Source organism: Benincasa hispida, unplaced genomic scaffold, assembly GCF_027475165.1.
Source record: "Benincasa hispida cultivar pf3 unplaced genomic scaffold, pf3_genome.v1.1 HicScf656, whole genome shotgun sequence".
NCBI classification, from domain to species: Eukaryota; Viridiplantae; Streptophyta; class Magnoliopsida; order Cucurbitales; family Cucurbitaceae; genus Benincasa; species Benincasa hispida.
The window spans coordinates 1-23,611 of NW_028326774.1; the positions used below are offsets into that span (position 1 = coordinate 1).

General features: G+C 30.0%; 2 protein-coding genes and 1 long non-coding RNA gene across 3 annotated transcripts; 2 read left to right on the top strand and 1 right to left on the bottom strand.

The window, feature by feature from the left end:
- The first annotated feature begins 1,511 nt into the window (after positions 1-1,511).
- LOC120079590 (cytochrome P450 724B1) lies at positions 1,512-8,674 on the top strand. The gene is made up of 9 exons (XM_039033819.2): positions 1,512-1,788; positions 2,218-2,542; positions 3,134-3,286; positions 4,458-4,703; positions 5,317-5,403; positions 6,648-6,726; positions 6,829-6,935; positions 8,112-8,233; positions 8,374-8,674. Exons 1-9 carry the CDS (start codon positions 1,553-1,555, stop codon positions 8,471-8,473), a joined length of 1,455 nt encoding a protein of 484 aa, XP_038889747.1. The 5' UTR covers positions 1,512-1,552; the 3' UTR covers positions 8,474-8,674.
- A 4,734-nt stretch (positions 8,675-13,408) lies between these two features.
- LOC120079554 (uncharacterized) lies at positions 13,409-14,234 on the bottom strand. Its single transcript, XR_005482260.2, has 2 exons — positions 14,058-14,234; positions 13,409-13,737 (listed from the first exon to the last, which is right to left on the bottom strand). It is a non-coding gene; the product is annotated as an uncharacterized LOC120079554 (long non-coding RNA).
- Positions 14,235-15,122: 888 nt separating this feature from the next.
- Positions 15,123-20,825, top strand: LOC120080530 (pre-rRNA-processing protein esf2). The gene is made up of 8 exons (XM_039035214.2): positions 15,123-15,419; positions 16,748-17,364; positions 17,526-17,589; positions 17,769-17,836; positions 18,874-18,963; positions 19,043-19,173; positions 19,371-19,523; positions 20,483-20,825. Exons 2-8 carry the CDS (start codon positions 16,752-16,754, stop codon positions 20,498-20,500), a joined length of 1,137 nt encoding a protein of 378 aa, XP_038891142.1. The 5' UTR covers positions 15,123-15,419; positions 16,748-16,751; the 3' UTR covers positions 20,501-20,825.
- The last annotated feature ends 2,786 nt before the right edge of the window (positions 20,826-23,611 follow it).

The window sequence follows — 23,611 nt, forward strand, 5'->3', positions numbered from 1 at the left end:
TATAGTTGGACCATAAATAGATTGTTCATTAGATGATCAATGGTATTTAAGGAGGAAGAGATAATTACAGGAGTAAAACGGTAATTTGACCCAGTTGTAATTACGAACAACTTGTGAAGAATCAACTTACTTGTAATGGTCATATCCATGGACATAATACATTCTATAGTGCATAAGAGTGCAACTATGGGTCTTTAAGTGGAGTGCCCCATAATTAATGAATGGTGATTAATTTAATTAAAGAGTTTAATTAATTAATCTCGGATCATTGGAGTTTATAATCTATAGGTCCATTAGATCTCTTACTAGTCCAGTACGAAATAACAAGGACCAAAATTTGAAAGAATAATTTGAATGGTTCAAATTAACTAAAGGTCAATATATGTATTAATTGTATATGATATAATTAATATAAAATATAACGTATAATGATACATTATAATATATAGTTAATTTTAAACATGATTTATAATAATAACTATATATTATTGAAAAAAAAAATATATATTTGAATTTGATTCAAATATTAAATTAATATAAATAAGATTTATATTATAACTATAGGTCATAAATAATATGAATTAGATTCATATCCACTATAAAAAGAATGCACATTTGAATAATTAAATATTAGATATTTAATAAATTAATTAATTGGTTAATTTTTAATTAAATTTATTTATTTAATTAACTTACTCCCTTTTATTTAGGAGAGTGGTGAGTGGAGAGCATTTTATATCCTAATTTTACATTTTTCAGAGAAGTAACTTTTTCACTCATAGATATACTTCTCTATTAAAGTATTCTCAAGTCAAAAAAAAAAAAAAAACTAAAAAAAAACTAAAAAAAACTCCGTATTTTTTCTAATATTCCTCCATCTCTTTCAAATAAAATCATCCCACAAGTGAGTTATTGCCAGAGGATAGTTGGGAAGGTATTTTGGAGGTGTCTAGTTCGAATTGCAACATATTTGTTCATGATTAGAAGGCTTGGAGAAGAAAAGATCTTCAAATGTATTAATTCTTCTATCCTTAATTTAATGCTTAATCTAATTTAATTCTGTATTTATTTTCATCTTCCAAAATAAATAAATAAATAAAGCGATTTTAGGCTTCTGCTTTGGGGATTCAATTCCATAAAAAACAAGTTTTAAAAATACTTTGTATAGTTTTCAAATTTTGATTTGGTTTTTTAAACCATTAGTAAAAAGAAGATAATAAATAAAGAAATTTGGAGGTAAAAATAGTGTTTGTAGGCTTAATTTTCAAAAAATAAAAATAAAAAATCAAATGATTATCGAATGGCTGTAATTTTTTTAATTTTTAAAATGGACTTGATTTTTTTGAATAATGGTAGATTTAAAAGTAGAATTCAAACAAGACTTCAATTTTTTGTTTTTGTAACATTATTAGGAGAAGTAATAATAGCAATATACATAAAGTTAGAAAAAGAACATAAGCTCAAAGACAAAAGGAGGGATTTTCCTTTTCTATATAAAGGAGGGAAACAAGAGGGAAACAAAGGGGAGAAAATTAAACCACAGTAAAAAGCCATGGAAGTTATTAGTGGAAGTTTTAGCCCTATGATTATTATTGTATTAGCTTTGAGCTTTGCAATATTAATCATCTCCCACTCTCTTCTTAAACTCTTTGTGATTACTACTTCAACACCAAACCCTAATTTGCCTCCTGGTTGCATGGGTTTCCCCTTTGTTGGAGAAACTCTCAGCTTCCTCAAGCCTCACCATTCTAACTCAATTGGAACCTTCCTTCAACACCATTGCTCCAGGTAAAACTTTCACCACAAATCTAGCCATAATATTTCTATTACCCCAAAAATTTTAATAAGCTCACTAGTTCAAATCTTCATGTTAATAGTTAGTTTCAAATATACCCTTAAACAGGTCTAAAAATTTGTATCTATTTAAACACATCATAGAAAAAATAAAGACATGTGACGTTTTCTATGAACCTCACACCTATTGATATATCTTAATTCCTCTTCTCAACCCCATGAGTCGGATTTTTTTGCTCATCCTAATCTTCAAATTTTCTTTCCGTATGTGTTTAGATTTATTCACTTATGCAATAAATAAACGGACGGTAATTTTTTCATCCATAAATTTAACGACAGAAGTTTTCGAAGGTTGTTTCCGAGAAAAAATTAAACTTTAAAGATGTTAAAATGAAACTTTTAAAAGTTGAGTCAGGTTTGCAGGTATGGGAAGGTTTTCAAATCTCATCTATTTGGTTGGCCGGCGATAGTGTCATGTGATCGAGAGCTTAACATCTTCATTCTTCAGAACGACGATAAGCTTTTCAAAGTAAGTTATCCCAAGGCCATGCATGGCATTCTTGGAAGCAATTCTTTGATTATCGCCGCCGGCCACACCCACCGGAAGCTCAGAAACGTCGTCGTTAGCTTCACCAGCTGGTGCAAATCCAGACCCACTTTCCTTCACTCCCTCCACAGTCTCTCTATCTCTTTAATGGACTCTTGGAGATCCCAAACCCAGCTCCTTTTCTGCAAACAAGTGAAACTGGTACAGATCTTTCAAAATTTACCAACTATATATATATATACACACAAAAAAATATTTGACTGCATCTCGAACTGCATTCATCTCCACTCAAATGTCTAAAAACAAATTGTCATGTGACAAATTCAATTTTTTAAAGAAGTGTTTTTATTTCTTTTTTACTATCTATAAAGAGTGATGCATGAACATAGATGTTGCCTGCATCTAATCATTACGTTTTTCTTTTAGTATTACTATATAATCATCAATTTGCATATAATTAAAAAGATAATATACTTTTATATCTTTTTATTTATTTTATTTTTATTTTTTAGTTAAGTGATGAAACATGGAAAAGTTATTTGAGGGGTTGGTGTTGACATATTACGATATAATTAAATGAGCAATGATTAGATATAGTCTAAGTTATACTTAACTCATATGCTCCTCACTTCACCATACAAAAAAGAAATTAGAATAAAAATAATTTAAAAAATAAAATAAAATTAACGCATGGAAATATTTTATTTAACTATATTTGGAATATGCGTTGAAATTAAAATAAAAAATAATTAAAAAAAAATTAAAATGACCACATATGACAATATTTTGTAGTTTGCTTTAAGCGTCATGGTGAAGGAACTATTTGGCATCGAAGCAAAGGAGTCGATAGGGTCAAAGATATTGAAAGAGTTTGAAACGTATATGAAAGGCTTTGTTTCTTTGCCTTTAAAACTCCCGGGAACTCCCTACTCCAAGGCTGTCAAGGTCGTTTCTCTTTCTTTTTAATTTTATGATTATTACTCTTTTAATCCTCAAATTTTGAAAAATATGTGTTTTGTTCCTAAATTTTAAAATTATACATTTTTAATAGGGGTGTTCAAAAAATTCGATGACCTGAAAAAACCGATCAACCCAACTCAATCCGTACGGTTTATGTTGGGTTATCAACTCATTTGGATTTGGTTAAGTTCAAATAAATTAAAATTTTATGTGTTCGGTTGGTTCATGGGTTCACCTAATATAATCCAAACCAACCCGAATTTATTATTAGCTTTAAAATATATTTTTGTATTACTTCTAACACAATTATTTATACATATATTGATTTAAATTTTATTTAATTTCAATATTTTTTTAATAATTTATTCTTTAACAATTCTTAAAATAGTTTTTTTTGCACTTCAGAATTGAGTGGTTAATCTTAATACAATATATGAAAATAATTAAATTAGATTTTTACATATTTATGTTATGCTTCTTTTCAAAACAAAATTTTAAATAAATGACCCGACTTACCCAAACCAACCCAGGTTGGGTTAGATTCATTTTTTAATAAGGGTTATTTGGGTAGAAGAAATTTACAACCCGAACAATTAGGTTGGGTCTAGGTTGGGTCTAAAAAGTTTTTCAACTCAACCCAACCTATGAACACCCCTACTTTTTAGTCATCAGACTCATAAAAATAAACTCATTTGGTCATTGAGTTTTTAAAATGTATCTTTTTAGTCTTTGAGTTTTTAAAAATAGGTTTAAAAAGTCCTTAAAATAATTTTATACTATTATTTTAAATAATTATATGATATTTTAAAATAGAGGAATAATTTTTAAAAATCATATCCTCTCTAAAACTATTTTTAATTTTAAATATCATATAATTATTTAAAAGAAATAAAATAATATTTCAAGGACCTTTAAAACTTATTTCTAAGGACTAAAAAGGTAAATTTTGAAAATTCAGGGACCAAAGGGATCTATTCTTATAAACATGAGGACTAAAAAGACACATTTTTAAAATTCAAAAACCAAACACACGTATTCTTTAAAATTTAGGGACTAAAAAGGTAATTTTTCCTTTAATTTTTGTTTCATACATGTAATAGTATAATATTATATAGTTAAATTAAATTATGAATGGATTTGTATGGTGTTAATTCAGGCTAGAGAGAGACTTTCTTACATTGTGAAAGAGATGATGAGAGAGAGGAGAAGGAGGGGATTATTGGAAGGGAATGATGAGGATTTTCTACAAGTGATAATGTCAAATTGGAAGCTTAGTGATGAAGAAATTGTGAGTGTTGTATTGGACATATTGCTTGGAGGTTATGAGACAACAGCTACCCTTATGGGATTGATTATCTATTTTCTCTCACATTCACCTCCTAATGTTCTTGCAAAACTAAAGGTATGTCAAAAATAATACTCCAAACTAGTTTTTTTTTTAAGTGCAATTAGCGGTAGAGTGATTCAAACCACAAACTTTATGATTACCTAATACATTTATATGCCAGTTAAACTATGCTCGCTTTCGTAACCCTCCAAACTAGTTAACACGTGAATAATAATTAATGTTACTTTTTTTTTTTTAGAGAAATGTTAAATTCAATTGGTAATTAGTGGTATTTTTTAATGTATATGTGTGCTTATTAATCGTGGTTAATGTTTCTCCCAATTTCTCCCTCTCTCTCTCTCTTTTTTTTTTGTTTTTTTAATTTATCTTCCTTTAGTATTGTAACATGTGGTGTATTACTTCTCTATTTATTTTTTCTAGAGAAAGATACGATATGTACACTAGAATATCTCAACTAGGTTGACATTATTTCTCTATTTATTTTTTCTAGAGAAAGATACGATATGTACACTAGAATATCTCAACTAGGTTGACATTATTTCTCTATTTATTGAAACGTCATAGATTGACACTATTTATTAAAACGTTTTTGACGTAGTTTTGTGAGTTGAATGTGATATTTACCAGAATTAATGTGAATGTTGTACTTTATTCGAAATTGTTGCAGGAAGAACATCAAGCAATAAGATTTGGAAAAAGGAATGGAGAATGTCTCAATTTGGAAGATTATAAGCAAATGGAGTTCACATGCAATGTAAAAAACAAGACTATATTTGGAACTCTTTGAAATAATCTTGTTTTTAGCTTTAAAATTTGAGCTTGAATTTTGAAAAATATTTTTTAACGTATGGATCATAAAAAAGGAAAAACATTGCTAACAAACAAATTAAAAAACTACAAAAATTTAAAAGAATTTGGGAGGATTTTCAAAAATAGAAAAATAACGGAAAAATATTTACACAAATATCAAAATTTAATTATAGTTATGATAGACATCGATCACAAGTAGATGTTGATAGAAATCTACACTTGTCTATCAATGATAGAGACTGATAGAAGTTTATCATTGATAGAAGCTGATAGAAGTTTATAAGTGTCTATTAGTGATAGAAACTGACAGAAGTTTATCATTGACATCATCAGTGATAGAAATGATACGAGTCTATCGTTGATAGAGGTTGATATAGAAGTCTATTTCTGTAAATAGTTTGGCATTTTTTCTCTTTGTGAAACTTTTTCAAGAATTTTTGCACAGGACAATTTGCAGATTTTTGGAAAAATATTTTTATAAATTATTTCAAAATCTTAAAAATAATAAATTCAGTTCTTCATTTCATTTTTTTAAAAGTTCGATAACATGTAGAGTTGGGAATTCAAATTTATAGTCTCCAACTTCATAGTTGGGAGCACGTATTTTAACCCAATTGAACTATATTCACGATAACAAAACTTGTTATTTTTAGATAATAACTTATAAGTTCCAATATATAAATATTAGGAAAATTATTTCAAATGATAAAACTGTTGAAAATATTTACAAGATATAACAAAATTTTAGAGTTATCAATGATAGACGCTAATCCACACTGATAGACTTCTATCAGTGTCTATCAATATCATTTATAGACATTGATAGAAGTCTATCATTGTCTATCATTGATAGTTCTAACATTTTGCTATATTTTGTAAATATTTTGATTTATTTTTCTATATTTAAAAACAGTTCAAAATATTATCTCATGCTCAAAATCTATTTGTTTATATTTCTTTTAAACCAATCCATCAATAAATTCTTAGTAACATGAGTATAATTCAACTGTCACAAAATATATACATATACTCTCGATCAAGAAGTCAGAATTAGATTATCTTTGTGTTAATTCTAAGAATGAATAAATGAACCTCCATTAATAAACCTTAAACAACCCAATAGTTTTTGGACTCTTCCATTAGGTTATTTACATCATCATCTATTGATATCTATTATATTTTAAATAGGTGATATTTGAAGCCATGAGATGTGGGAATGTGGTGAAGTTTTTACATAGGGAAGCTCTTACAGATGTCAAATTCAAAGGTTCATAACCTAATTTAAGTTCCCTTTTTCTATCACTAATAATCTCTAGAAATTTAAAAAAAAAAAATGATAGCTTTGATTTGGATTTGATTTGTGGGGCAGATATTGTCATACCATGTGGATGGAAAGTTCATCCAGTTTTCTCAGCAATTCATCTTGATCCAACCATTCATCCAAATCCTCAACATTTTAACCCTTGGAGATGGACTGTATGTATAAATTTACCTCCAATCTTACCTTTCATTTTAAATTATATATAGAAAAATTATTTTAAATAGTAAAACTGTTGAAAATATTTACACGATATAGCAAAATTTTAGAATTATTAATGATAGACACCAGTAAACTATTCGTGTCTATCAATGACATTGATAAACATAGATACAAGTCTATCAGTGTCTATCAACGTCTATCCTTAATAGTTTTAAAATTTTGTTATATCTTATAAATATTTTAGTTTATTTTTCTATATTTAAAAATAACTCATATATATATATATATATATATACTTTTTTTGCACGCCATAAGTTTTTATGGCTTAAAATAGCATTTTAGACCTTGTAGTTTAGAACTTTATGTGTTTTTGTTCATATACTTTCAAATGTTCTAATTTAGTTGAAGTGCTTGAAGTACCTACAATTGGTTAATTTTTCAAAAAAAAAAGTCTCAATTAATGCCCCTCCATCAAATAGTTAATTTTAAAATTAATTAAAAGTACAACATTAAATTTGGGGATTTAAAAGTATCAGGGTGGTGAGTAGGGGTGAAAGTCGGGCTTGGTCAGTTTTGGAGCCAACAAAATACCAAAACAAGTCTATTCGTTTTATAAGGAAGAGATCCAAATAGATGTCTAATAAAGAAAAAATCAATTGATTCATTTTTATTCGGCTCAGTTTATTATCTATTTAGTTCTTGATTTTTTGCATTTTTTTAATATTTTTTTTCGCTTTGGTTTTGAACTAGTTCTCTTTATTATTTTTAAATTAGAATCTGGTCTATTTCTTTTTAGATTGAAATCAAACCTTTTTTGTTTTTTTTTTTTCTTGATATTGTTCTAAATAACAAACATATGCACCATAATAATTGATCTTTCCTCAAATAACAAATATGCATGAATCATAATAATTAAAATACTAAAAAGGACCTATAGTTAGAGTTTATTTTTAAGAGTATATATATATATATATATATATATAAGCACGTTTTAGTTTTTGTTTTGATTGGGTTCTCCAATCAAAACTTCACTCTTAGTGATGACTACAATCGAGTCAAACTTTTGAAAGTCAAAATGATATTTTAAACATTTTTATTAATTCAAATTCTCTTGAACAATACCCTTTCTTTCTAATCAAATGTGTCATTGTATGTGCTGTATTTGACATTAGGATGATAAAGACATGAGCAAAAAAGTGACACCATTTGGTGGAGGGCCAAGACTTTGTCCAGGGATTGAGCTTGCCAAACTAGAGATTGCTTTTTTCCTCCATCATTTTGTCCTTAACTATAGGTTAGTTCTACATCCAAAATTATTATTTATTTATTTATTTGGAAGAGAAAAAAAAAAAGAAAGAAAGAAGAAATAATGCTCTTAGAAAATAGATTTCAATTAATAGAATATGCATGGTTTTAATATTTGTGAGTTTTTAGGTGGAAGACAAGAGAAGATGAATGTCCACTAGCTTACCCATATGTTAAATTTAAAAGAGACTTGGTCCTTGAGATTGAGCCCTTGCAGCTCCTAAAGTGAACAATATTTGTGTTGTAAGATATGTCCAAGGACTGATTAATTAAGGGAACTTTATTGTGAATTAAATTACCATATGTTCTAAGCTTATGTAAAATGAATGTCCACTAGCTTACACACAAAGCATGCATGTATGTACTTTCGACCCATGTACGGTGTACTATATTCGCAAATATATATGTCAAATTATTATTTACTGACTAATATGAGCATAGCTCAACTGATATAGAGTATGTATTTTTTACCAAAAGGTCAAAAGTTCGAATATTTCACCCTGCATATTATTTTTCTAACACGAGCATAATTCAACTGATGTAAACTATATACTCTTGACTAAAATGTTAGAAGTTTGAATTTCTGATCTAGCGTATTATTTGGCTAACATGAGCATAATTTTACTAGTATAAAGTATGTATTCTTAACCAAAAGTCCATAAGTTTAAATCTTTCACCTCATATTATTGAACTAAAAAGGTTGCGTTTATGGTTTATATTATCAAGTGTCAATCATAATATAATTGGGTAGAGTAAAAGACACTAAATTATGTTCTAAAGGTTGATGGTTGGATCAAACTCTTATATTTGTTGAACGGAAAAAATCAAGTAATGCTAAAAGTCAATTAACATACAATCCAACTATTTTCTACTATTGTTAGCCATTAAAAAGTTAGACCACCAAAACTAAAATGGTGAATTTCCAAAATCTTCAATCATGAAACTTATAAAACAAAAATGTATCAAATATTACATTTGTGGATGCATTAGCAATTTAGCATTGATGATTATTTTGCTTTCTACTTTTCTTTTTATTTTAAGAAAAAAAAATGGAGTTTATAAAAAATGGCCTAACTCAATTGATATAAAATTTGTACTATCAATAATTATGTGGTTTGTTTCTCTTTTTTTTTTTCTTTTTTTTTTTCTTGCAAAGATGTCTAAGGGTTTTCTAAAGAAAAGTTGGATAATATAACATTGGGATTCGTTTGGATATATAGCAAAAATTAGGAACAATAACATTTTTAACAAACCAACGGTACAACTTTGCAAGTGTGTGCGTGTGCGCGTGCGCGGGAAGATGGAGGCAAAGTTTGAGGAAAGAGTTTAGATCCATAATATTCTATAAGGATTGTGGCACCATTCCTACCAATTGTTATACCTTGAAAACTCTCAACTTTCATGAAAGCTGGTTTTTAAAAGGGGTAATTACAACTTTAATAAAAAAAAAATAAATTGAAAATTGGACAGTGTCCCTAGGTTTTGCTTTTTTTGCAATTTGATTGTTATCTAATTTCTAGGTGATCATTATGTGATTGCTATCTGATTGTTATGTGATTGTCACACCTACCATTACAAAAAAGTTGAAGTGATGACTTTGGTATCTTAAAATGTATTTGACGCAATTTTTCTTTTTAAAACTTCTCCACCTTAACAAACTCCGCACGAAGAGGAACCATTTTTCTTATTCTTTTTAGTCTGTTTAATCGCTATTTCTTTCCACATTCCAATCATGTCAGCAGAATTGTAATTTGTTGCTTAAAAGGATTATGGAATAACAGAGAGGTATGAATGATTTTTCCTCCTTTCTAAACGACATTAAATGCAAAAGTAGTCATTTAAAAGAAAAAAAGGAGGAAAAATAATATCACCAATTTTTTTAAAAAAAATATATAGAACCTGGTATACCAAAGAGAATCTGAGTCCAACGACTTCACGTATCCTTAAGATAATTTTATTCACTCTGGTGCTTGAGTTTCTTGAGTATTTGTCTATCATGATAGAACAGATTAATTTTTTTTTATGAAAACAACACTTCGTCCATAAGATCCAACGAACTATACTTTGTGGAAATAAACCAAACTCAAACCAATTTACAACAAGGGAGAAATGTTTTTATGGGAAGTAATGGTTATGAAAAGTTCTTAAATACAATTTGGAGAACAAACATATTTATAGACTATTCATGGTCATTTGAATAGTCATATCTATCTCTTCTTCAAGTTGATTAATTAGGAAAACACATGTTGGTTTATGAAACATACAACTCTATACAAATGAGCACTACCATTTATTCCAACATAATCAAAGAACATCCCCATTAAAAGAGTTTTTTATTCAAGTTATCTCATAATCTTTGTTTTACTATCTTGAATTAACAAAATTGAGGATTATCCGTATCGCAAGGTGACTCCTTAAATACCTCGTTCTTTTCTTATTAGTTCTTTTTTTATCAGGTTAGACATTTTTCAGTAAAGTTTTTTTCGTTCTTTTCTTTAAGCTTACAATGTATTTTCTTATTTGATAGATTCATAACGAAAATAAATTAAATTGGGATAAATTTGTTTAATTATGATGTTCTTACATTTGGTAGATTTTGTGTGAAGGGAAATCAAATCTATTTAATCACAATGTATTTACTTTTGTGGATTTGGTAGATTTTGGAAAAAGGAAATCAAATATGCTTAATTACAATGCATTTCTTTTTGTGAATTTGCTATGAGTTCAATTGTAAAATGGATTTTTTTTTTTATTTGGTAGATTCGGTAGGAAGGTAAATTAAATTTGCTGAACTAAATATGTTTTTTAAAATTATTTTCCTATTCTCAAATCTTTTGTTAACTAAATCAAATATGCTTTATGGTAAACCATTTTTTTTTTAATTATTGTTCTTATATTTTGAGATTAGTTCGATTTTGAGTTTCATAAATATTTTCGTATTTTATTAATTAAAATATTTCGTATTTTATTAATTAGTATTTTAAGTTTATGGGTATGTTCGTCTTTTATTAATTAGTATTTTCTATTTATAAAATTCGATTTGTTATATTTAAAATTTTGAAACTTTTTTGCTATTTTTTCAAATGAATCTTTAAGTTTTGTCATTTCTCTCGTTAGTTTTTTTTTTAAAAAAAAAAAATTACGCTTGTAGACCATGTTTGTTGATTTTGCAAAAATAGTAAAATCTTTGAGTCCAACCCAAATTCTCTAATAGACTAAAAAGAAAAAGTCGAAAATACTCCTACACATTTGAGTTAGTTTGTGCATAACTTTGGATTTTATTTCTCCTCACTTCTTCAATTATGTGACAATCTCTTCACTTCTCCCACCCATTTTGTGAAATTTCTTCCTCTTCCTCCTTTGATTTCTTCCTCTTCTGATTTCGATCCACCCAATGAAATCCCAACTTTTGAAATACTTATCTCGACGCATATACATTAGAATTGTTGTTTTTGCTTTAATTGGGGGAGAAGAATAAAATGAGATTTTTTGCATAAATCATTTTCCTCTTCTTCCCTTTTCATCTCACTCCATTTTTCTAATGCGTCCTTCATTTTTTTTTCATTTTTTCCCATTGTTTAATTTTTTTTTTTGTTGAAAAATGCAATTTACTATTACCTTCTATTGACTGTTATTTGATTATATTCTATTTTTCATTTGATTACCTCTATTTTATATCACATAGTTACAGTGGATAACGAAGTGGAGTAATAGTTTTGTATAAGTATAACAACCTTTATGTTCTAGATTGTTATCAAATTCTCATTTGGCATTTGAGATGAAAACTTATTCTATTGTTTTATTTATTTATTTTTTCTAAAATGTGTATAAGAATTTATTTTAGTGCTTAGTGATCTTGTTGAAATCTGATTTGAGTTTGAAAGTTTGCAATTATGAAATGGTGCAATTTTATTGATGGTCTTGAAGGATAGCAGATAACTAATTCTGATTATGTAGTGGTTGTTGTTTGTGAATATTTCATTAATTGTCATCCAATTACCTTCTTTCTTTCTTTCTTTCTTTCTTTTTTTTCTCATATTTAGCCGTTTCTTATATTATTATTTGATTGACACCTAATTATCTTAATTTTTTGTCCCATAAATCATAGCTTCTAATTTAGTTTCTAATATTGTCATTTGATTGCTATTTGATTACCATATGATTATAATCTGATTGCTATTTGATTACTACTTTATACTTATTTCTAATTCATTCTTTATTTCTTAGGTTGTTGAGAATAAAAGCCTGAAGTGGAGAATGAAAAACGGAAAAAAAAAAAAAAAAAAAAAAAAATTTAAACCCACACCTAAAGCTACGGGTTTGAAATGACAAAAGAACACAAATCTCAAAAAATGACACGAAAGATATATAATATTATTAAAACATCTAGTTTTGAATTGAAGATTTCATAACTGAAATGAGATGCTTTTCTTTTTGGAAATTTGTAGATTTTGATGTTAGATTATATAGTTTTGATTGATAACATATTGAACAATGTTGTTGTATGCTTTAAATTAGATTTTCATGTTAACACATATATATATTTTTAATGATAATGTACTAATAAAAATCACGTGTTAATCAAATAGAAATCACAAAGTACTTAATATCTAATGAAAATCACAATCATATGACCATCAAACATAAATAGACAAAAATCAAATATCAATCATATAGCCATATTTGATTCTCTATGCTTAAATTATCCACTCGCGCTTCTAATTTCCATTTTAATTTCCACACCTTGTATAACATATTGGATGTATTATTAGTAATCAGTTACTAAGTATTACTTAACACCGATCATATTGATACTAAGTAGTTTATGAGGGAAGATCATAATACCAACTATGAAATTAAAAGGTACAAAACTACAAATTTTACCGACCATAACAATCACAAGACAAATCAAATAGAAATTATAAAGTACTTAATATCTAATGAAAATCACATGACAATCAGATAGTAATCAAATATCAATCACATGACAATCAAATAGAAATCAAATATCAATATGATAGTAATTAATGAAAAGGTAAATCCAAGTATGAAATAGAAATATGTTAATCCCTAGAGTCGTTTATCTATAGCTCTCTTTCTCCAATTTCTCCTATGGTAATCAAATAGAAATTACGTAGCAGATAAAAATCACAAACTACTAAGCTAAGTACAATTTCAACTTCAATTTCTATTAACTCACAACCTGATTTATCAATGTTACATCAATTTTTAATAGTCATTGGTCCTAGATAAAGGACGGGAACAAATCTATAGAAGTTGAAAATTTCTTAATAATTTCTTCTCTGCAAGTTTAATAATAAACTTGGAAAAAATTGTTCATAATCTTCTTTGCAAATTGTTGAATTTTGATGGTCTATTGTATTTTCTCATCACCAGGTTTTTAAAAGAATGACTTCTTAAACTTGCATTCAAAATCCACTAAAGATGTTTCTCGATTCCAGCAATTAATTCAACGAGCTCTCTTCTTCGATCCTAACTCCAATTGAAAAAGAAAACAGGTAGAAGAAGAGCTTATATGATTTGGCTTCTACAACCTATTTTTAATTTCTTAAAATCAAAATCAAATTAAAGAAGAAAAATATGAAGAACTTGTTAGGGCTAAAGCTGTAACAGAAATAGAAATTGAAAAAAGAAACTGAAATAAGAGGAAAACTAAGGAAATAGGAAGGAATACATCGATGGAAGACGAACGACAATGACGGTGGTCAGAAGCAATAACTGAAACTAGAACAGAAACTGAAAAAAAGTTTAGAAAGAGAAAGGAGAGAGAGAGCTTCACAAAAAGAGCTTACCAACAACGGCAATCGGTCACCGGTGAGCGACGTGGTTGGCAATCGACGGACGAGCGACGGTAGGAAGTGCGTGAGGAACGACAGACGAGCGACGACTGGGTTGGCTTGATGGCTTGGAGACTGGAACTTGAGAGTGAGGAAACGGCTGGGAAGGGGCCTGCATGTAAAGAGAGTCGTGAGAGGAAAAAAGTTTGAGGGTAAAATAGGAATACGAAAAAAAATAAAATGAAAATTGAATTATTTGCTATTCCTGCCAAATCTAAAAACTCAAACTATATTTATAATTCCCCTAATTAGTTTTGACATCCATCGTAATTTTTCCAATTGAAATTGTGAGTAACTACTTAGAAAGAAAATCATATTTTCTTTCCGTTGTCTTTTTTTCTTGGGACATGTTTTGGTTTTTCTTTTCTTTTTTATATATGATCTTAATTTTGCGATTGTATTGTTGTCTGTGTCAAATTTTAGAAATAATGAAGTATAAGCATGTGTCACTATTAGAACGTACAAGAGTATATTAATTATCCATACTGATTTAGGTTATATGTACAATAGTGGTCTCACATATTGGAGCTCTTCCTTCTTCCCTCTCTCGCGGTCACGTTTCTCCTCCTTCTCAGTGCCATTGTTCTAAACCCTTATTAATGATGTAAGAAGTGATATGAATTATTAACACAGTGTTGTTAGTGCACTCTGATAATGAATGTTATTAAAAAAAAATTGGGACAAACAATATTATATCATTAGAAATTTAGGCCATCCATTCAAAAAAATTCCATAAATCTTTCTCCAACTATTATTTTTCTAAAGTTTCCAAAATATTTATATTTCTTATATTTAATATTCATACAAAAAAATATTTGCGTTTTCTTAAATTTTTGAAAAATAGAGAAATTACCAAAAATAAGATACACTTAGAGGAATTGTTTTACGTTGAAAATATTTTTAAATATAGTCCAATATAATATAAATGTTAGACACTAATAGATTTTTGTTCATTTTATTATATTTGAAACAACCGGACATTTGAGGTTGTTATAGAATTTTGGGATCACTTTTAAAAATGGAAGACTTTTAGGACAAATTTGATATGAAATTTCCAAATTGCCCTTTTAGTTAAAAAGGCCTAAAACCCTAAAATTATTGAAAAGAGCAGCCCTACCCACTCCTCTCGCGCGAGAACACCTTCGACGGCGATTCTTCCGGCAAAATCCTTCGGCGGCGGCAGCAGCTTCAGAGGATCGGCGACACATTTGGGTGAGTGAAGGTTGGTTCGCACGTGACGGCGATTCTTTCGTCAAAATCCTTCGGCCCCGGCACCATCGACGGCGGCGACTTCAGCGGCGGCAGCAGCTTCAAACGGTTGGTTGGGTTTATTGAGTTTTCTGATCTGTAGGTGTTGGTTGGGTTTATTCTCTATTGACATCACTTGTGAAATTTGTTGTTGGTTGGGTTTATTTTCCATTGATGTCACTTGCGAAAATTGTCGTTGGTTAGGTTTATTTTGGTTTGTTTCTTGCAAAAACTATTTTTGATTGGGTTTATGTTGCAAAAACATGTTTTTGATCTTACGAGTATCTCGCTGGCCTCTGCTCTTAACTCAATGTGGCACAATTAGGTTCGTATTTTAGGTTAATTAGAATGGGTGTGGTTGTGTTTTGGCTAGCTTTTCACGTACTGTTTTTTTTTTTTTTTTATCTCGCAACACCTTGCACCACCTCGCAAACACTTCCAAACTCAAAATACCCAATTGGAACTCATTTTTATAGGTGATTTATGGTGGTATGGACATTTTTAGGCAGTCTTTTAGCTATTGTTTTTTTATCTCGCAACAAGTTTCAAACTCGTAACACTCATATTAAACTCATTTTTATGGGTGTTTTAGGTGGTTTAGGGTGGGTGTAGACAATTTTTTAGGTAGCTTTTTAGCTACTATATTTTTTTAATATTGTTCCATCACATCCAGCTTTCAGTTTGCGATTTCACAAAATTATTGGATTGAATCTCTTTCTCTAGGTTTCGAAGGCTCTATCTATTCCTCTTTTGCTAGGCTTATGCGCATTAAACAAATTCGGTCATAGAATTGACTCTTTACTGATCATCTTAGAGAATTTGTTGGATTAAGAATTCAGAAGTGATATAATGAATATTGTTTGTGTTGTGTACGTAATTCATGTTTACAACAATAGAGCTCTGGTGTCTTATTTTTCTTTTAGCAGCATTCAGTGTTTTAAAAATATCTCTTGGGCGTGTGCCTAGGTTCAGGCTGCAAGTCTGCTGCTGCTCACAGCGATCACCTCAGGCGCACGCCTTTTGTGAAGCCCCAATGCTCAAAATCTTGGGCCTTGGGGCTTTTTCATTATTTTTAAAAAATAGTAGCGATTAAGGATTTTTCTTCTTTATTAACGAAAAGAATCAAGTTTACCAAATCTAAATGCAAAATTCTTTTTGTTTGGGGTCTTTTTTTTGGCTCCATATTTCCACTTCAGCTGTGCTATCTCCTTGTAATGTAATATTTTTATATACAGTGTGCCTCACAAAAAAAAAAGTCCATGCCTTTTTGTGCGCCTTGCAACTAGGCTCCAGAGGGCCATTGCGCCTTAGTGCGCCTTGGGTATTTAAAAACACTAGCCACATTTTTTATTTGTTATTATTGATTGTCATTTGAAGTTGTAAATTTTATCTTGTAGTAAAATGTCCAAGGAGGAGAGCTTTGAAGTTGATTTAACAACTGACTGCAGCCCCAAATCTAGTAAGAAAAGAGCAAAAAGAAGAAAAAACAAAAATAAGCAGTTATTGATGGAAGATGCAGATATCATGGAAATGAAAGAAGTAGGATCTGTTCAGCTGGGGGAAAGCAACATAAACTTTGATAGTGACAAAGTAAAAAAGAAGAAAAAGAGAAAGAAGAGTCCTCAACAATGTGTAGAGGAGAGCTCTGTCAAGGATGAGGCAGGAGAATATGAAAATAGAGCAGAGACTTTTATGAAAGAGGGTAGTACTTTCTCTAATGGTGGAAGTGAGAAATTTTTTGAAAAGAGGAAAATTGCATTGGAAGATGCTGAGAATGAAAGGTCTAGCAGCATAGTCAGAGAAAACTCTGGAGAGAAGATTCTAGAGTCGAACAATGGAAAAGCAGATCAAAGAAATATTAAGAGGAAGAAACGGCTCTTAAAGGAAACAACAAATGCAGATATGCGTGGTATTTGTTACTTGAGCCGCGTTCCTCCACACATGGATCCTTTGAAACTTCGTCAGATCCTCTCACAGTATGGGGAAATACAAAGAATTTATCTTGCACCCGAGGGTAATGAATAATTACGCATAATATTTATTTGTTTTATTAGTTTTCCTGTTGCTTCAAAATTTTAATTGCATATTTGTCTTTTGTTCCGCTGCTGTCATTTAGTTTAGAATGGATTTTATTCTAGTTTTTTTATTCAAGGTAATTTATGCTTTCGTGTTCAGATGCTGCAAGTCAAGTTCAACGAAAGCGTTCCGGAGGGTTTCGAGGACAGTTTTTCTCAGAAGGGTAAACTCACATCCTGACTAACTTTTTTATTTTTTATTTTCAATTCAGTAGTTCGTGTTGCACCCTTCAAGTAACAAATAATAATAATGATAACAACATAATAAAATAACAGTGCTTGGCTCGTGAAATGACTTGATTTAAATGACTGATTCTGTATTGTCCGTATACGTGCTATGCAGATGGGTTGAATTTACTGATAAAAGAGTTGCCAAGAAGGTGGCTAATATATTGAATGGTGAACAGATAGGTAAACTTTTATTTAAATATACATGTTTTGTATCTGACATCCGGGCTCAATACATGATTTCTACTCTCTCCTTTGGGGATGGTGGAAGTCATTTGCATTGAGCTGGTCTTTTGGGTTTCATTGTTCTTTGTCCAATAGGGAAGCAGTGGACGTGGCCTCTTTTCTTTTTCTTTACTCGAGGGCCACCGCCTTAGGTGTGGGAGAAAGGATGTGAGAGTTTGGAGTCCCAATACTTTGGTGGGATTCTCTTGTAAGTTGCTTTTCCGTAGTCAAAGTGACCCTTCTCCTTGGATGAGTCAGTCCTTTTAGTGTTTTGGAGGATTAAGATCTCTAGGAAAATGAGGTTTTTTACTTGGCAAGTTTTATGTGGCCACGCTAATACGATGGATCGGCTTGTGAAGAAGTCGTCCTCACCCGTTGGTTCATTTTGATGTATTCTTTGTTAGAAGTCGGACGAAGATTTGGGTCATATTCTCTGGCATTGTGAGTTTGCAAGTTTCATTTGGGAATATTTTATCCAAACATTTGGTTTTTTGCATGCGTGGCACGAGGACACTAATGATATGATTGGGTAGTTCCTCCTCCATCCGTCTCTTAAGGAAAAGGGTCACTTTTTATGGCTTGTTGGGGTGTGTGTGATCTTATGGGTTATGTGGGGAGAGTGGAATAGTAGGATGTTTAGAGGGGTGGAAAGGAACCCTAGTGAGGATGTTTCTATCTAGACTTTGATTTTCAAGACCTTTTGTAATTATTCTATAAGCACTATTTTGCATAGTTGGAGTCCCGATCTCCCTTTTTTATGTGTTTGGTTTTTGTATGCTCTTGTATTCCTTTTTTTCCCCTTGTGTTTTTGTATTTTTGTTGTTTTAATCCTTATTCAGCACAAGGAAAATTTTCCTCTGTGGCATGCATTATGTGCTCCATAATCAATTTCATCGGGTTATGTGGTGTACCAATTATCTTGTCCCACTCTAAGGAATTCTGAAGTTTCTTATGCTCATTAGTTGTGTTTCTCTACCTGTTGTGCATGTGTTTAGGAGGAAGGAAGAGGTCATCTTTCTACTATGATCTCTGGAACATCAAATATTTGAGTAAATTCAAGTGGGATGATCTCACTGAAGAAACTGGTACACACCTCAAAAACTTGGTCCTGCCTATTTTTGCTTATAAATTACAATACTATTACTGATATCGAACATTTTGCAGCTTACAAGCATGCCATTCGGGAGCAGAAACTGGCTTTAGAAATTTCTGCTGCCAAGAGGGAAAGGGATTTCTATCTTGCGAAAGTTGATAAATCACGTGCATTGAATTCCATTGAAGAACGGCTAAAGAAGGTACATCAAAAAGCCTTACTGGAATACATCACTTCACTATCTCAGTATGCATTTGGACGTTTTGGGGATTCATCAAATTGGGATTTGATTCGGAAATTTAACTGTGGTTGAGTTTGTTCGTTGTAGTGTTGTATTTGTATATGTGTTGTCCATGTTTCGGAAATACAAATTTTACCTTTTTTTTATATGGCCTACAGAAGCAGAAGTTGCGAGAAGATTCAGAAATGAAATCTACACTTGCTGATAGCCAGAAACTTCCAAAGTTGATACGCAGCTTCCCACAAACACAACCAGTTGCAGATTCTACAGTACAAAACAAGCAGAGACTGTCTACAAATGTTCTGGCTGGGGTAAGTAATAACGTATCATTTACCGCCAAACTTCATCTCATGATTTACCCTCACTCAGTGAAGTTATCAGAGTTTATCCTTAGGTTGAGTTCGGTATGATTTTTAAAACGGTAAAAAATAATTTTAGCTTTGGATGGTTAAAAGTGTGATTTTGAAAATTTTAGCAAATAGTGCCTTAGGAGATTAGGTAAGGATAGTCCTTACTATGCTTGATATTCAGAATTCATGATTACCCGAAACAGTCCAAAATATAATCTAGCCAAACAGCACAAGAATAAGAAACAAAGGAACAAGATCGTCCCCAGCACATTCGAGAGGGCTGGCTTCTCTCCCCTAAAGAACCTACAAGATCTAACACAAAAACCAAGACAACGACCTCTACTCTAAACCAAAACATATAACAGCATTCCCTTCCATCTGTACAGTACCGCTTGCCTGCCTTAGCAATTGTCTAGGGCGAAATACCCTTCTTCCCTCCTGGAATAAACCTTTTGTATTGGTGGCTTGACAGATTCTTCCAGGAAAACACCACTGATAGATCTATATTGCAATATCAACAAAAATTACGACACCAATTAGCTTTCAAGAGGGCTATATCTCTCCCAAAGTTTCATATTTCATATTGGACAATACCCAAGACCATTCCTACCTCCAATGTCCCCAACTTCCCTTATTTGACCAAAGCACTTCTAACTTTTTTTTTTCTTTTTTTTTTTTGAGAGAGAGACACTTCTACTAATGTTTCCAAGATATTTTTTCAAGTACTCCTCGCATAGACTATATATTTAGTTCTTTGTTCAAAAGTATTTTATCTAAAAGCATCATTTCAAACTCACTATATGATAACGTTGGCGATCTGCAATAAATCTTTGTTCATTGAATCTGATTAGATTATTGCTCATGACTTATTATTTATACATTTTATGACAAGGTCTTGCCTTTCATTCCCTTTTCTGCAGGTGTTTGGAAGTTCCTAGTCGTCTATTTTCCAACCGCTGGATTTACTATCTAGAGACATGGTTTTTTGTAGGCAGAGCCGAGCAATATTTGACGTATCTCATTACCCAACAGAGAAGGTGGAGAAGGAATAGTTGTAGCTTTGATATTTGTATTTGATAATTTTGGTAGGAAGCATAGCCAAGTGATGAATCATGAGGCAAGAGAAAATTTTGATCTTTTCTTGTATTTAAATTAATTTTAACAAAGGTACAACCAAGGGTGTTGGAATTTCAACACCAAATGAATAATCTTAAAGAAATTAATTAGAGTTTGTCAATTAAAAGTATAAAATTTTTGTCGAAATATCGATATTTTTATTGATATTTTTACATTTCTAGGGATTTGACATTGACATTAGTGGTGAAATTGTATCGTATAAAAATTCACGAAACAAGAAATAATCATCAAAATACCATTGATATAAATATAATATAAATAATATACATATGAACTTGTTTAAAAATTATAAAATATTTATTTATTAATTTAAATTTATTTTTTTGAATTTTTGTTTTTATAATTTTTTTAGATTCATCAAAATTTTTGTAAAATTAAGATATCGATGTTTTGGTCGACATCAAAACTTTGGTTAGTACTTAGCAGATAGAAATTTAGATAAGTTTCAATCTTTATGGTTTAAATATGAATGTATATGTGTGTATGTTTGTGTACATATGTACGTAGACCTCGAGATAAAAGAAGTCATTGTTTATGTCATTTTGGAGGAATAAAGCCCATTGACATATTTCTAATCAGGTTCAAAACAAAGAAGGTTAAAATTTTATATCAAATATTTTGAGTGTTGGTTTAGACAAGCCTCAAAGTCCCATATTTAAGCCCGTAGAATGCTGGGTAGAGAAACGTATATCCCAAAAGAGAAAAGTTAGTGCCTTATGATTTGGACCGACTAGTCGATTAGGTAAATATATATCAATCTGGAAATAACTTAGTTGGCCTGTTCTGGTACCCTGCAATCTCGAACGTAGGAAACAACCCGAACATCATCGATGTTACACTTAAACTAGAAGCAAATATCAGAGAATGAGCCTATAAATAGTTCCATTTGACGACCCCAAAAGAAAAGAGTAAGTAATCTCTAAATAAGAGTATTGATTTGACTTCTTGTGTGCTTAGTTGAATTATACACTCTTATACTAACTTAGACATCAGAATGTGGTAGACTCAGTTCTCTTATGTAGGTTAGCTCAAAAAGCAAAACCAGATCGAGAGAAGTGAGTCGAAGGTCGATTATAAAGACAACGAATGCGGATGAGATCCGAACATCAACAGATGCAAAAGAAAACTTGGAAATTCCCTCACCAATTTATCATTCCTTAACTATAACGTTAGAAGCTAATATTTAGCTCTTTCCACTAAAAAATTGTTTAGCTCCACTGTAGTCAATAATTTTTTTTTTCAAAATGCATTGAATGCTTGCATACAAATAAAAATAGAAACTTTAGGATGCCTATGCAAATTAAATGCTGCATGTATAGTGTTTCTTAATCCATTCTTACAAATAACCCTACTGCCATTTTTATTCCAAAAACTGGCATTAGGTAGACTGATTCTTTCCCATCTCTTGATATGTGCTAATGATATAAGGTTCTATACTTTTATTAAAGCTACCTAAAGCTTTAGGTGGGATAAAAGTAATAAAATCATCACTAAATATAGACCATCTATCATCTATTATTTGTGCAATACAACATCATTTTAATATAACCTACAAAGTATATGAACTATTTAAAGTAGAGTTTCATTAATCCATTATTTTGATTTACCTCGTTATTTATAGTTTAATTTTCTTTTTTAATTATTTGTGAGATTCAGACTTTGAAATTGATAGGATAAATTCATCCCATTAAGATATGTTCATGTTAGCATATTTCATTCGAATATTTATTTATTTAATAATTTTGAATTTGGAACAAACCAAAGTTTCAATTCACTTTTAGTGGGTGGATACCACTCATGATTCTTGGAAGTTCAGTAATGTCTTTTCAAAAAGTAAGTCTATTCTTTTTAAAAAAAATGTGTCAAAAGCCTTCGAAATTAAAATATAAATCACATAAATATTTTGCTTTAAAAGTTAGGTAAGATTACAGTGAATTTGAATCCATTGTTCAATGAGTCCATAGATTTTTAATTTTGCGCCTCACAGATTCCCAATAAATTTACAATTTAAAAAAAAAAAGAAAATTATTTAAGCTATTAGATATAGATTTAAATTTAATGTCTAATGAAACTCTACTTTTAATTTTATACTTTAAATCGGTGAATTTTAGAAAATTTGAAAACTCAAGCCCCGTTTGGTAATTATTTGATTTTTTGTTTTTGAAAATTAAGTCTATCGATACTACTTTCATCTCTAAATTTCTTTTTTTATTATCTATTTTTTACCAATAGTTTAAAAAAGCTAAGTCAAATTTGGAAAAAAAATAGCTTTTAGAAATTTGTTTTTGTTTTTGGAATTGTCTAAGAATTTAATCATTGTATGCAAATCATTATATGAAATGAGAGGAAATATGCTTAATTTCCAAAAACCAAAAACAAAAAACTAAGATCCATTTGGTAACCATTTGTTTTTTATTTTTATTTTTATTTTTTAAAATTAAATTTATGGACACTACTTCCGCCAAATTTTTAGAATTAAAAAAAAAATAGCTTTCAAAATATTGTTTTTGTTATTGGAATTTGACTAAGAATTCAATCATTATACTTAAGAAACATGTAAATCATCGTAAAAAATATAGATAATATAGACTTAATTTTCAAAAATAAAAATAAAAATGAAAAATTAAATGATTATCAAATTAGACAAAAAAATAATAATAATAATAATAATAATAATAATAATCCAAACTTTAGGACTAAATTTATTTGTGGACAGCAAATGGGTGCCATAAATTCACCAAGCTACTCTTTATTTAATAGGGTGTCTTATTTTGCATTAATAGGATGGTTGAGTCATAGGCAACACAAATTAAAGTCCACAACTTCCACCAGAAAGCTGTATGTTTGTTCAATTATTTTTAATATTTTCTCTCTCTTATAGCCATAGTTTTTCTTTTTTCGAAAAAAAAAAA